Consider the following 14,993-nt stretch of genomic DNA (forward strand, 5'->3'; position numbering starts at 1 on the left):
ATTGAGAATTTAAGAAAATTTTGAGCGGGAAGAAAAGATGAAAAAATGAGAATTTATAAACCCAAAGTGAAGTCGACTTCCGGTATATTAAATTGGATGGGCTGAACCAACAGCTAAATAAATACAATCCCGACACCGAGAGTTGAATTTGTCTTCCAAAAAAGAAAAAAAGAAACTTTTCCCACGTCTGTATATCAATAAAGTATCAAATTTATGGTAGACACTTAGATCTCCCCCATTTATTAGTTCTCTCAAGCTTTTAATGGTGAAATAAACCAAGATCTGAAGGAGACTGGCTGGTTGAATTTTATTACTGGCTAATCTGCTCTCAACTCAACAGTCAACTCTTCCTCTCAGAACGCTAATCAAAGGTAACTTTTCCTCTTTCCTCGTTGCTTCTTTGATCTGATTCCCTTACTAACGCTTTCCCAGCAAAAGTAAGAACATTTCAATTTGATTTTACTCCATTTTCCTACTAGTTTCTAACATTAGCTTCGTTACTTCTTTTAGGTTCTTCATGCTCCACAAAGTCTTGATTTGGGATTTCACCAAAGCATCATGGTATTAATTTCCCAGGAAATTGCTTCTTTGTCTTCACCTTTACTTTCTCTGAAGAATCTTTATTTATGAAGAACTTGTTTATATATATATTTTTCTTGCAGAATTACCTAGTTGGAGCTTTCAAGCCGCCGTGTAATATTTTCATTTCATTTGCAGATGGAAGAAGCCGTAAGCAGGTTATATATTGCTTCTAATTGCTACTTTTTGGCTATCTAATGGCAAACTCTGAACATTTTAGGTTAGTATGCATTTAGGTACTAAGTGAATCGTATGATTATACTTTTGTGTACAACAATTAAATTAGAATCAATGCTTTGTTCTGCTCGACTTGTCATTTTAGTCAGCTATGGTTTCGATTTATACTATTCGAAGCAGCTAATTTATGAAGTTGAAATTTGAGTAATTGTTGGTTATAAATTTGTTTTATTGTTTGTTTAGCATGCAAAAATTTTAAATATATAGTATGTTTTTTTGTTGCTTTTGGGCTCATTTAGGTCTCTTCCATCATGTTTTTCTTTTTCCTAATGCGGTTGCAGTGAACTTTGGTCAACAATTGGGATCTTGAGTTTTGTCTGAGATGTTTTACTTTTATCTATTGCTGTTTGTTTGGCATTTTATAATCAAGTATACTCTTCTCACAGCAATATTACTATTTAGGTTCCACTAAAGAAGGAAAATGGGAAAACAGTTATGGTTGCTCTCTTCCAGAGCCAAGAAAGTATTGTAGGAGAGGTAGTGTTTTAACGTTGCCATTTTGTTAGTTATGATTATCTGCTTATTCTATCCAAACCTTTTTTTCCCTTTTATATTATTTGCATGCAAAAACTGTATGAGCTATTTGACTTCTTAATACTGATACCTCAGGTTGTTATAGAACCAGTACATAGGAAGAAGGTCGAACATAATGGAGTAAAAATTGAGCTCCTTGGTCAGATAGGTTTGCTCTATTTCCTCTTGTCTTTCATTTTCATCTTAGGTCTGCATTTGACTATTCACTGAGTATATGTATCTAGCTATTATTACATGACTTTTTTAATCTTTAAAAGTTGCATGCAATTTAGCCTGATTCAATCTATACCTGCTTGTAGCTAAGTTATTCTCTTTGTCATGGTTGAGTCTGTTCTTAACTTTAAATTGTTCTGTTGGCTCTTGATTTGCTAGAGCTTGTCAGTAATGTTGGAAAGGATGATCTACGAATGTAGTATGATGTCACTATACTTGGTCCATGACATTCTTTTTTTCTTATTTGCAGAATTATATTTTGATAGAGGCAACTTCTATGATTTTACCTCCCTTGGTGAGTGTATTTGACCATTAAAGAAAAGGCTTAAAAAGTCTTCAATGTAATCAGCAGTCTTATGCATCCTTAAAAGTTTTATATTCATTTTCCATGTGATCCTTTTCCCCTTCTTCCCTCTCTCCCTCTTCCTTGTCTGGTTTGGGGTCACATTGCATGGAAGTCGATTATTGTGGTAAGTTGCCTCTAAGTTTCCCCTAATTTTCACTCTTTTCTCTGCAGTGCGCGAACTAGATATTCCTGGTGAATTGTACGAAAGAAAAACATATCCATTTGAATTTTCTACGGTGGAGATGCCATATGAGTCTTATAATGGAGTCAATGTTAGGCTTAGGTAGGCTATAATTTCTTTTCTTAGTTGATGTTTATTATAATTTTTTTATGCATCAAGAAATTATTCTCTTTGTGAGCAATACCCTCTTTTAAATGTTACTGTGCTTGTTTTATTACCCCTATCATGCTGGAGTGTGAAGCACGGAATTATACATTCAGTTGTTTAGCTTCTGTTGATGGTTGTTTGTGGTTCCAATAGTGCTTAGTTCTTTGTTGATTCAATTCATTGCTCATAAATCACGATACTGATTTAGTTGAAAGATTATCTCCATTCAGTGACAGGATATGCACAATGATACGGGGATGAAGGATTCATTAAATTAGGATATGAATGAAACTGATCTATCTAATTGCAAACTTGTAGGTATATACTGAAAGTGACAATCAGTAGAAACTATGTCGGCAACATTGTGGAGTACCAAGAATTTGTGGTAATGTGTTTTGTATAAGCACTATATGGATCAATTATGCTTTTTTAGTTGAAAATATAATTGGCATTACATTATTTTCATAACAGCATTGTCTGTCCGCCTCCTTTTAAATTTTGAGTATTAACATCTGATTTGACTCAGATTATGTGAGAGTGATGTGGTTTACTTTTTTAATTCAACTGCCCTAGAAGTTTATGAACTTTCAGTGCCTAGCATTCTATATCTACGGATAGAACAAGGAAACTGATTGTACTGGTTTGATAGGCTGTTATAGATGAGCTATACATACAGTTTTCAAATAGTAAACAGGTTGATGGGAAGGTATCTTACCATGTTTATGGAAATGCAATTACCATTATGTTCTGTTAGAAGTAATATGTCTTGACAGATGGTGCTTCATTGTGATTTACACTTTGTACACTTCATACTATCATACAAGTGCTTCCATTATTTATTTATTTATTTGTGAAAATTCTCTGCATCAGGTTCGCAACTATACTCCACCTCCATCAATCAATAACATTATCAAGGTATGGAAATTTCATTATATGTTCTGTTGCTTATTTGTTTCATCTAACTGATGAGATGTATATTAAAAGATTTCTTTCCTTTGAAACATTCGCATGCTTGATATCAAAAGTGGCTTTTGCTTCTCTTAGTGCTCCAATACAATTACAAGTATTCTCTTTTTGAACACGTGTCTCAAGCGGAACTTGGGTCATTCTTATACTGTCCTTCTCAAGCAGATGATCCAGTTAGTTCCTTTACAAATTATATTATGCTTTTCTCCCATTTCTGTCTTCCTGGTATTCCCCAACTTTGGTTTATGTGAAAGTTTGGGAACAAATTTAGAACTTTTACCTTTAACTTGGTGTTGATGGTTGATATGATTTATGTAGCCACTTCATATCAATTTTGATGTTTTGGAATTTCATAGTGACATGATTTGTTTGTTTTTATGGTTCATCTAGATGGAAGTCGGGATTGAGGATTGTCTACATATTGAATTTGAGTACAGTAAAAGCAAGTAAGTCAGTTGAAGAGCATTTCTTACAGGAGTCAGCATGAAATCCGTTCAACTTATTTCACACCATGTTGGAAGGATACTGATGTGTTTATATTGGATTTCTAAACCAGGTATCATTTGAAGGATGTCATTATCGGCAAAATTTATTTTCTTCTTGTTAGAATTAAGTTAAAAAATATGGACCTTGAGATCAGGCGTCGAGAGTCCACTGGATCAGGGCCTAATACATATGTTGAGACAGAGACCCTTGCAAAATTTGAGTTGATGGATGGTGCTCCTGTAAGAGGTACCCTTGGAAACTTCTCTATTTCTCACCATAATTTCACCTTTTATATTTTTAATGTCACAATTTTAGAATTCTATGCAAACACCTGAGATATTCCGTGCCACACAGAACACTTATAAAACCATACTTTTAAAGAGTGCCTTCTGTTTGTTTGCCTCAATGATCGATTGGTTGTAACAATTTACTTTCTAAAACCATCTCCATGCTAGGGTGGTTTAAAGACCTGTCAGCTAGTGGATTACCTGTCTAGCCTTGTGAGCTTGGCCTGAATTTGGTCGGGCCTAGACAAAGATTCTTGTAATCCTGGCTCTCTTGGATTACTTTTCATTTTGATAAAAATTGTTTTTATTTAAATTTAATTTTTAAAAATACATAAATATTGATATAAAAATAATATTTCATTGCTATGGTGGTTTAAAGATTCTTGTAATCCTGGTCCGGCTCATGGTGATAGTGGTAATTATTGACTACTCGTCTAATAAGTTGGTAGGCAAGACTGCTACTGCTGTTGCAATATTATCATTTTAGATTAACGTTCAAGGTATTGATATTAACAAATATACTGATGCCTGGTGCTGCAAAACTACCATGAAAATGTTAAAGACTGAAATGAACATTCTGATGTGTATTTGAAATGAGAGAAAAGAAAAGGTTCTGCCTAATTATGAGTTCTATCTGGAATTATTCTACTTATGCACCTTGGCGTTCGAAATATTGCTATTAATTTTGCTGTTCTTTATTATTTATGAAATAACATAATATGCTGTACTTGGCTTGATTGGATGCTTATTATCTATGTTGCTCTGACTCCTTATTTTTCTTGAAATATTCGTGTAGATCTTCCAATGATTCTCTAAATATATAAAAGTACTTAAAACAAATTGAACATGCATTCACATTTGAGTCTGAGTAACATAATTTTGTTTTCTTAATAGAGTTATGGAGCATATTGAGGAAATTGTCTAACTCAAGCTATTACCAATGCTTCTTACAGGCGAATCCATTCCTATCAGACTCTTTTTAAGTCCATATGAACTGACACCGACATATCAGAACATCAACAATAAATTCAGTGTGAAATACTATTTGAATCTTGTTCTAGTGGACGAAGAAGATCGCCGGTACTTCAAACAGCAAGAAATCACTATGTACCGGCTTCTTGAAACCTCATAGTTTTGCTCCCAAGCTGGATGAGTTCCTTTCTGGATGTCCAATATGTCGGCCAGCTGATACTTTGGAGTTCATTTATTCATCAAAAAACCTATGGAATAACAAATGATTAGGAATCCAGGTTCCATCGTTGCCTATGACTTCCTTATTCAGTTACTCAGAAATTTGGCTTTGCATATTGAGGTCTCTCTCTCTATTAGAAGTCTAAATTTTTTTATTTTTAAACTTTTTTGAATTATTTATATATTTTTTACTTTTTTAATCAGTGTAATATACATAATATTTTTAAAAAAAAAGTTGATAGCCTTGAATTTTTAAGGTTAATGGACAATTTGAGTAACTGATGATAATTTAAGTACCAAATTAAAGCAAAATAAAAAAAATTTAAATACCAAAATAAAAAAATAAATATAATTGGGCAACCAAATTTGAGCATTAAGCCTTTTCTAAGAGGACAAATAAGAATTAAATACATAAATGAAACAGTAAAAGAAATCGAATAATGGATTCCAAACTCAATAACATTTGAACCAAAATAAAAATCATCTATAAGCCTACTAGTACAAGTGGGAAATCTATTATCTAAATCTAGAAATGATTAGAATTAGAGTTACATAGAAGTGATTTTGATTTTGATTAGAATTATAATTTGGCCCGACGGTCTACCCGAAATATGGGAGGGTTTGGGTAAAAATATAAGTTTGAAATATGGGCTTGGACAAAAAAATGAGGCCCGTTTAAAAAACGGACCAAGCCTTGGGCACCACTTTTTTTACCCGGCCCAGCCCGAATATAATAAATATATTTTTATTTTTTTAATTTTAAAATTTTAAAATTTTTTTAAAATACTTTTTTTAAAATTTTTTTATTTTTAAAATAAATTTTTAGTGTTTTATTAAAAAATGGGCCGGGTCGGGCTGAGCTCAGGCTTAAGAATTTTTTCCTGGATTGGGCTCGGGCTTAGGAATTTTTTTCCTGAGCCGGGCCTGGACAAAATCTCAAGCCCATATTTCGGGCTAGGCCAAGCCGAAATTTTTTTTGGGCCCAGTCCGGCCCATGAGCACCTCTAGAGTTACATCAAATATAAAATATTTCACCCCTTTAGAATTTGAAACGTGAATATTTTAAAGATGCGTTTGGTTGGATGAAAAAGTGTAAGAATAAAAGGAGGGGGTGAAAAAGAGGGACAAAAATGAATGCTCGGTGTATAAAAATCAATTCTTCTAAATTGAAATGATAATACGAGATAAAATGAAAATTAGAGTATGTTAGTTCAAAATTATGTATTTTTTTAAAAAGTATACTTTTTTTTCTTCTCATTTTTTAATTCTATCAAGTGGATGAAAAAAATAAATAATTTTTCTACCCTTCAATTTTTCTTTTTACTCTAGAGAAAAGTACCAAAAGGGTTCAACAGATAGACCACCATGACATAATACAACTAACAATTCCTAAGATGGGATAGGATATAACGCAGAATATGCTTACAGAAATACAAGTTCAATAAATTTGCTCATATTCTTTCCAAAGAAGAAAAAAGAACTACTAATTCATATATAAATGTGTATATATGGAAGCACCCGGTCCATGGAAATCATCCATGTTTCAAATATCATTACAGTTTAAAAACCACTTCTTTCCATGGAAATCGTCCATATTTCCCAACACTAATAACACTGGAAAACAAATTGGAAGAACCATGGCTGTTTAATCTTACAGGCTATAAAGATAAGAAAATTAAGAAAACGACATGGGAAGCCAAAAGAATGAACAATAGGGAGAAATGGAACAACATTTAACCACTCCATGGGCAAAAGATCAGAGGCATTACCCTCCAAAATATGGGCTGCCACCCGACATTCCTTTACTTCACCTCTTTCATGTCCTCCTCAGTTTTCCAAACTACATCATCGAGAGAGCTTGAAAGGTTTTTATAGAACTGCAGACCAAAAACAAAACGAACTTTTAATGGCCACCATAATCTTTTATAATTTCCATATTTGTTGTATCAGAGTATGAGGATATGGTCCTCCCAGGATCCTCCAAATACATGACAAAACATAGCAAAAACTGAGCATGCCGTACCCGACCATTACATCTAAGTCAAAGTACCATAGATTCTAGCTAAGAACAGACATCCTTACCCGTATCAGATTTTTAAGAGTTTTGATATGAAAAACAACTTTCATGGTGATATTATTGACATGCAAGATGCTACTGATTCTCAAGCATGCTCTAACCAATATAAAGTCTTGGAGATAACTGAGGAATTGCAGAATCGATTTCGATATGCATAATTAACATCTATAAATTGAAATCAGATTATGGAGTAAACAACTTCAAATCCAAAAATCATGCAAGAAAAATCATGCAAGAAATACTAGTAATTTGGCGCCAAACTTCGTTTGCTAGCAAAGAAGACCACTCCAATTTCATAGGCTACAAGCAATTAATCATTGGGGGGGAAATGACATCTACTTCTATAATGGGTGATGCACTATTACATAACTCTCATCGGTAGTTTGTGCAAATTGGAAAAACACAATATATTTAGAATACATAATGAGATTTTAATTAAGGAATTAAGTGGTACCTTGTGGAATTCCAGTGTATCACCCTTAGCTTTTCGCACCTCGACCATATGCAAAGAAGGTGCCACTTGAAATATCTAATTCACATAGAAAAATTAGATAAGCACAAAATGTAAGATGAGAAATAAATAAAATGTAGCCATAAATTACCTCCGTGGCCACGTTAAGGTTCCCTTTCCTCCCAGCTTTCATATTCTCAAGTCTCATCTGCATAAGATAACAAGAAATAAGTAAATTTGATAAATATATAGATTCCAATAATTACCTTTATATCATGCTCAGGATACACTCACCTTGTAATTCTTCTTGTGCACATCAAACCCAAGAGGCTTTGCGGCTTCCTCAATCTTGTGGATAATCTCATTAGCAGGACGTGTAGATGTAAACCTTGTTTCTCTCTTAAATCCCTGCAGAAAATGGAACAACTAATAGTTGGTTTTAATATGAAATATATATCTTAGTAGTTATCTTTCTCAAGCAAAGAGGCACTATGGGTGTGCTTGGTTGGGTAGAAAAGTGGAAGGATGGGAGAAGGGAGTGGAAAAATGGAAGAAAAGTAAATTTTGAGTTTGCTTGGTTGGGAAGAAAAGTGAGAGGAAAGAAAATAAGAGGGATGAACATTTTTCCCCCTAATGCATAAAAACCAATCCATTCAAATGTTTTATTTTCTTTCTTTCCATTTTTCAACTTTACCAAGTTATGGATGGAAAGAAAATTACCATTTTTCCATCTCTCCTACCAAACACACTTATGGAAAGAAAAATTAAGTTTTCCATCTTTCTAGTTTTCTACCCCTTCAATTTTTCATCTATCCAATTTTCTTTTGACTCTACCAAGCAAAGTCTGTATGTCTTTTAAATCAATGAAAAGATTTTGTTACAACCTATGCTGCACTGACTTTTCAATTTTGCTTGAAACACCTGTGTCTACCATATATTCAGACATGGGTGTATAGGAATATGACCCTTTTAAGGACCCTCCAAGTACATAAAAAAAATTTGGAAAAAAGTTGAAAACCCATATCGAACCATAACAATATCTAACAATCACATTTAAGTCCGAGTAACATAGGTGACAGCTACTCCAGTTTCAGCTCATGCTCCGAAATCCGGAAGACCGTTAGATTCAATATTAAAAGAAATAGATACTTCCATAACCCAACCTTTTAATCTTCTAAAAACACATCAAAAGCAAACCTGTTCCGCATCAAACAGGTTCCCGAGGTTTAACCCGTTTGACATAGAAATTAACTCGAATGCATTCATAGGCGTTGGTTGCTCTTCTCGCTTTTCCGTAACATGGTGCTCCTGTTACAAACCAACAATGCCAGACTTATTAAGAAAAAAAATTTTGTTAAGAAGCATTAAAATATAACAGCATTTGTATGCTTATGTTTCATCCACTTACTTCAGAATCCCTAAATACAGCTTCTACGTCATCTAAGTTCGTATCGTCTTTCTCCTCAAACATGGGAGGTTTGTAATCTTTCTTAAACCATTCGTCTTGCAAAATTTCGGGAATGGTAATGCGCTGAAATGCAAGAAAGAGATATGTACACATTAATATCATGCAAGTCAATAATTACAGAAAAGAAAGACAAAAGTTTGCGTAAGGTTATCATTTCCTAGCAATAAAGGCCAACATAAATATGCATGCTACATGCGTGCAGGTCCATGCTAGCCAAAGATTTAATAGTGGAACACTTATATGCAGTTGAAGCATGGGTCTGCCCTTGGCAAAATGAAGATACAGTATCCAGATGCAGAGCTACAGATAAGTGCTTGATCTTTGAGAAAATGTTTTTTCTCGATCAAGACTACTAAAAGTCCTAACATTTTTAATCTTCTCTGTATCCATAAAAAGTAACAGCATAATATGAACCTTGCAACTTAACCCATTACCTGGTGAGGAATGCCTTTGTTATTTGTTTGCAGATTTAATTAAAAAAACTAGTGTATTATTATATATCTGTAGTTGAATTTTTTATAAATGATAATATAGTTAGAGGCAATCAACTTCAAATTTGGAATTCATGATCATATACAAATATAAAGCCAAACTCATAGGTGAATTTGTCAGGAACTGAGGCATAGTGTGGAATATGAAAACCTTACATCTGGTGTAAGTAATATGTTCTAAGGAATTATATTTAGAGTTTCAGACTGCCAAATTATATATCTTTCATAGTGGGGAAGAGGAAAAAGTGATGGAGCAAATACAATTATACATTCTTAATATCTATTTTGCAGTTTTCTCAGATTCCATCTCCCACTCTTGGGTCTGCTAACTATAAAAATTAGTTAAAACTACATTGCAGATGGAAGGGCAAAACACAATAGAGTAAAAACACAGATTACAAACTTCACAGAGTTACAGTTACAGCACCATGGAATCATGTTTTGGGATAACATGTATTACTTCACAGAATTATTGCACATAGACATAGGTAAATGTTAGTTTAGCAAGAATGACTTTTTTATTGATTTTTTTCATTAATAGAGCTTCATTTTCATTTAGTTTTAGAAGCTTTTACTTAGCATAGTAATAAACAATCTTTTATTACTTGCCACAAAAAGGGCAAAAATGAGATCTTCATAATACAAAGTATAGGAATCTTTTTACCCTCTTCCTACTCAGTGCACATAGAATTTAGTATTGAAGTCAGAAACACATTGATGTTAGAGGGTTAAGTATAACAACTTACGGTAATTGGGTTCGGATCCAAGATTTGAGTTATCAATTTCATCGCACTAAAAGATAGCCAAGGGGGGCAAGTGAATTCAGCTGCTGAAATCTGCAGATTTTGGAAAACAAGAGTGAAAAACAGGCAATGGGAAACAATGGATAACTGTGACATGCAACTTAGGAAATGCTAACCTTTTTATAGAGATTCATAATATTGGAATCATCAAAAGGCAAGTAACCTGCAAGCAACACAAAGAGTATCACGCCACACGACCAGAGGTCCGCAGTTGCCCCGTCATAACCTCTATCATTAAGGACCTATATAGGAAGACAAAAGATTGTTAATAATTGGGTTTCTAAGGGGCTGCGAATACTGGAAGAAAATTAGTGTGATTAAATAATTAGTCACACCTCAGGAGCAACGTAATTTGGTGTTCCACAGGTAGTGTGAAGGAGACCATCATCCTACAAGTTCAACGTCAGATTAGAAATACTTTGCAATGTCCTAAAGGTCATCAAAGCCAAATCGAGAAGGAACAAGTCTTACACATTTACTGAATCAGTTACATCAAGATTCGGGAGTTCAAACAAGACTTAACCAAGAAGTAGATAAATAACATGGACAACAGAATATATATAGTTCTAAACTAAGCATGTTAGAATCCATTTTCTTAATCACAAGCTTTAAGGTCACCAAGCTCAAATTAGTTCAGTTCATTACTTTTAAATCAACATTGCTGGTTTACAATTAAATACGGTTCTGAAGGGAGATTGATCTGTCACATGCACTAATATTTCGACCTTAACAAAATTATCTCACTAATAGTACCTGATTCACTCTTTTTTTTCTTGATATAGACTTTCTAAATTAGAGAGCTTCTTTTAATATTCAGATACTGAAAGGTGGCAAGTAACTTAAAATGGTGATGTCTAAAAATCACCATTTTCTATAGCAGAAAAGAAGGTGATTGATACAGAAACAAATTGATCTTTTTCTTTCTCCAAAGACGTTTAAACTTATATCATTATGTTATGTGATAATTTAACATGCTCATATGGAACTTATCCTTTCAATAACTCTGAAGGCCCTAAAGTTATGTTATTACTTCCAATCGATTGATGGAGAAAGTAGCTTTTATCTCGAACTTTTCAAGCTTGACACTAAACAAGATACGAATAATTTCATAATCCTTCATCTTTAATTGGTTCTTTCTTTTTGTTTAGAGACATGTTCAAAATGATGCTTGCTCTCTTATTCATTATCACCAATATTAAGTTGCCTTTCCACCCTACAACAATTTTACTTTGTAAGGCCTTCACCATCTATAAGCTTGGGATAGAACAAATTTGGATGACTTAGTAGGTCAAAGGAAAAGGTTGAAGACTCAAGAAAGCTTGAGCTTTTAGGTGTCAGAGTTTTGAAATTGCCCACCATGTAGAAGGGAAAAAAGAGGATATCATAATTACCCTGACTTGCTTAGATAGTGCACTCAATCCAAAGTCAGAAACTTTGAGGTTACCGTAAGCATCTAAGAGCAAATTTTCAGGCTGCAAAAAAGATCAAGGGAAGTATAAATGAGCTTCATTTCCTTACAACATAACATACATGCTGGACACAAATAGCAACTATAAACATTTTGTCCTAAAGGGCGCCAAATTAGTATACCTTCAGGTCTCTATGGTATACACCCCTGCTATGGCAATAATCAACAGCATTAATGAGCTGCTGGAAGTATCTCCGTGCCTCATCTTCTCTCATCCGTCCATTGTTTACCTTCAGAATTAAAATGCAAATTCATGTGAATGGAAAGAAGTTTTCATAAGCTAATAGTTAGCTATAGTTCCAAGAAATCACCAACTCACAATTTTATCAAAGAGCTCTCCCCCGGTAACAAACTCCAGAACAATAAATATCTTTGTCTTGCTTCCCATCACCTGAACAGGAAACATTCAAAACAATCTGAAAATTAATTTAAAGCATGTTGCTTGTCTGGTTTTCTTAAATAAGTGACATCATGAGGCATCACTCAAAAGCTGTTTTAAAGTATAAAGAGCAGAAGGCAAGATAAAACCATGTAAACAGAGAGAAAAAAGTTTTGCACAGGATTGGTTATCAGAAATAGTTTGTCTTTTTCTTCTTTACCATATATCAAGCATATGTAGAGAGGGTGCATACTTGTGCACACAGTTCACAGACATACATATGCAAGGTACGAACTACGAACAAAAATATATCTTTAAGATGCCAACTATAGATTTTTACAGTATGAATTATCCACATGCTCTAATAAAACAAGGAGAAATGGATGCGAGTACATGGTACATACATCAAATCCCCCCATATCGCCCTCCCAACCCAAATGAGAACACACATAAAGGAAGAGAAACCTCGTATAAACGAACAACATTTGGATGCTGTATCAACTTCATTGTTGCTATTTCCCGCTTGATCTGCAAATACAAGCAGAAAAAAAATCTAAGGAATCCGATACAATATCTGAACTTAAGGAAGTCCTTTCATAAAATGTCACTACAATAGCTTTGATAAACTATGAAAATAGAAGCATGAATGAGGTTTGAGAATTACTAAATAGAGAGGAAAATAAAGGGTGAAGAGAAACCTGTTCAGCCATCTTGTGCTTGAGAACCTTCTCTTTATCAAGGATCTTAAGTGCCACAGCTTCCCCTGTCTCAGAATTTCTTGCAAACTTCACTTTAGCAAATGTCCCCTCCCCAATTGTCCTTCCCACCTCATATTTACCCACACGACGCTTGATTTTAGGTTGACTCATTCCTCTTTAACTATATAATCTTCTTCTGCTACTGAGACAAGTATCAAAAAATTGTCCATTTAACATAGAAAACCATCAAACACAAAAGAATGACATAGAAACACCAAAACCTGTAGCAGAAGAACATACTTTAACATTATGTATTTGCTCATTAGTTCAATCAGACTCTTTCAGGAAAGTCAATTTAGGAGCAAGAAAACATGGAGGGAAGATGAAAAATATTCACCATTGAACTATGATTTAACATCCTCAAACGTCAAAACAAACATATGATGAAGAACCAGAAAAAGGGTGCATCCCAAGTAAGTAAAACAGTCAAATATACTATACCAACTTAGAGAACTCAATTGATTTGCTATCAACCTGAAAAATTGCAGAGGCTTTTATTTTTTTTCTCTTCAAATGATGGATTTCATAGCAGCAGGAATCAAGGCAATTCAGCTAAAACTAAATCAGTCATTTCTACCAATGATATGTATAGTAATACTAATGATTAGTTAATTGGAATAAACAAATGAATTACTATATAAAATATTGCCCACGAGAATCTTCTCCAGCTGCTTAAAACCACAAATTTCTGCTGGGATTAAAATAAAAAATATATATGGACCTCAAAATATCATTAACTGAGAACTGAAGTTTTAAACTAATGACCCACAGTAGAGACAAAATCAAGGAAAATAATCCAAGTCCATAAACTTAGCTGATTCAGGGAATTCAAGAATTACCCAGAATAACAAATTAAATTTGGAGCTTGATTTGATTTCACTAATGCTGAGTGGAGGCTTAAAGAGTCGAGAAATATCACCACCAACAGTAAAAAATTTAATGTTTAAAACTTGAGTAAAAGTACAAGCTTCAAACAAATATTATAACTTTGTCGTACACCATTAACTCGTATTGATTAAATAAGGAAACAGAATTATATAAGAAAATGTATAATTCAAAGAACTATCGAAAGAGAGAAAAGAATGATTACCAAAAAAAACTGAGAAAGAGAGAAAAGAATAAGGAATATGCTTATTAGATGATTGGATAAGAAAGAAAAGAAAATGAAGTAGGAAGGAATTATGATGAAAAAGTCGAATTAAAAGACTTTGATGATCACATCATCATTATCATCATGTGAGCTGCTGCTGCAAGGAGACAAAATGATTTTTCATTCACTTTTAAAATTGGCAAATTGGGTTAATAATAATGTTCATTTAAAATAAGGGGAAGAGTTAATTTATTATTTAAGGTATAAATTTGGTAATTATTTTCATATTTAGCTTGATTTTTTTTGCCTAAATTAGGTTGTGAATTTGATAATTATTTTTATATTGGAGTTTGAACTAGGTAATTGTTCTCATATTAAAGTTTAAAATTTTATTATCCAAGTTAATCCTTGAATTTGACAATTATTCTCATATTGTGATTTGAACTTGACAATTATTTGTATATTGGGGTCTGAACTAAAGTATTCAAGGAAATATTAAGGACTAACTTAGACAAAAAAAAAGTTTAAGCCCTAATGTAGAATAATTGTCAAATTCAGGGCTTAACTTAAACTAAGAAAAAGTTCAAGTCTCATATGAGAATAATTGTTATGTCCAAGGCTTAACTTGGACAAAAAAAAAGTTTAAATTCCAATTTGAAAATAATTATCAAGTTTAGAGTCCAACTTAAACTTTAATACGAGAATAATTGTCAAATTCAAAATGGAAAAGTAAAATAAGGAGAATGTGAGTGTGGGTGTTGAATGAGAATTGCAAAAAAAACATAAATGAACGTTAGAGAAAGGAGAATAATTATGGTCCATGCATTGCCCAACAACCCAT

The 14,993-nt window shown here is 33.3% G+C and overlaps 2 protein-coding genes across 8 annotated transcripts; one reads left to right on the forward strand and one right to left on the reverse strand.

Annotated features, from left to right (window-relative positions):
- Positions 1-106: 106 nt before the first annotated feature.
- LOC107954343 (vacuolar protein sorting-associated protein 26B) lies at positions 107-5,429 on the forward strand. 2 transcript variants are annotated; one of them, XM_016889876.2, is made up of 13 exons: positions 107-371; positions 511-561; positions 663-737; positions 1,219-1,293; positions 1,426-1,498; positions 1,814-1,858; positions 2,081-2,192; positions 2,556-2,622; positions 3,108-3,152; positions 3,263-3,376; positions 3,594-3,649; positions 3,760-3,935; positions 4,930-5,429. In XM_016889876.2, exons 2-13 carry the CDS (start codon positions 559-561, stop codon positions 5,106-5,108), a joined length of 1,020 nt encoding a protein of 339 aa, XP_016745365.2. In that variant the 5' UTR covers positions 107-371; positions 511-558; the 3' UTR covers positions 5,109-5,429. The 2 variants fall into 2 exon arrangements, with proteins under 2 accessions (XP_016745365.2, XP_016745366.2); XM_016889877.2 differs by lacking the exon at positions 3,263-3,376 and having other exon boundaries at positions 112-371.
- Positions 5,430-6,626: 1,197 nt separating this feature from the next.
- LOC107956067 (CBL-interacting serine/threonine-protein kinase 3) lies at positions 6,627-14,308 on the reverse strand. Of its 6 annotated transcripts, none has more exons than XM_041097641.1 (15): positions 14,153-14,308; positions 13,003-13,204; positions 12,770-12,832; positions 12,245-12,316; positions 12,048-12,155; positions 11,849-11,929; positions 10,793-10,846; positions 10,574-10,699; positions 10,401-10,490; positions 9,104-9,226; positions 8,893-9,003; positions 7,990-8,103; positions 7,847-7,903; positions 7,699-7,773; positions 6,627-7,044 (listed from the first exon to the last, which is right to left on the reverse strand). In XM_041097641.1, exons 2-15 carry the CDS (start codon positions 13,171-13,173, stop codon positions 6,970-6,972), a joined length of 1,320 nt encoding a protein of 439 aa, XP_040953575.1. In that variant the 5' UTR covers positions 13,174-13,204; positions 14,153-14,308; the 3' UTR covers positions 6,627-6,969. The 6 variants fall into 6 exon arrangements, with proteins under 6 accessions (XP_040953575.1, XP_040953574.1, XP_040953578.1 ...); XM_041097640.1 differs by having other exon boundaries at positions 13,902-14,308; XM_041097644.1 differs by having other exon boundaries at positions 13,003-13,201; positions 14,153-14,229.
- Positions 14,309-14,993: the final 685 nt, after the last annotated feature.

The sequence above is a fragment of the Gossypium hirsutum genome, chromosome D07, assembly GCF_007990345.1.
Source record: "Gossypium hirsutum isolate 1008001.06 chromosome D07, Gossypium_hirsutum_v2.1, whole genome shotgun sequence".
Classification (NCBI taxonomy): domain Eukaryota; kingdom Viridiplantae; phylum Streptophyta; class Magnoliopsida; order Malvales; family Malvaceae; genus Gossypium; species Gossypium hirsutum.

What these genes read in the sequence shown, in the direction of transcription:
- LOC107954343 (XM_016889876.2), top strand. An exon ending in AAGAAAGTATTGTAGGAGAG is followed by an intron (nt 1,294 to 1,425) that starts GTAGTGTTTTAA and finishes CTGATACCTCAG; the next exon opens with GTTGTTATAGAACCAGTACA. An exon ending in CTTCTCAAGCAGATGATCCA is followed by an intron (nt 3,377 to 3,593) that starts GTTAGTTCCTTT and finishes TGGTTCATCTAG; the next exon opens with ATGGAAGTCGGGATTGAGGA.
- LOC107956067 (XM_041097641.1), bottom strand. Translation starts at nt 13,173, where the DNA reads ATGAGTCAACCTAAAATCAAGCGTCGTGTGGGTAAATATGAGGTGGGA. An exon ending in CACTATCTAAGCAAGTCAGG is followed by an intron (nt 10,847 to 11,848) that starts GTAATTATGATA and finishes TTGAACTTGTAG; the next exon opens with GATGATGGTCTCCTTCACAC. An exon ending in ACCTGTTTGATGCGGAACAG is followed by an intron (nt 8,104 to 8,892) that starts GTTTGCTTTTGA and finishes CATTTTCTGCAG; the next exon opens with GGATTTAAGAGAGAAACAAG.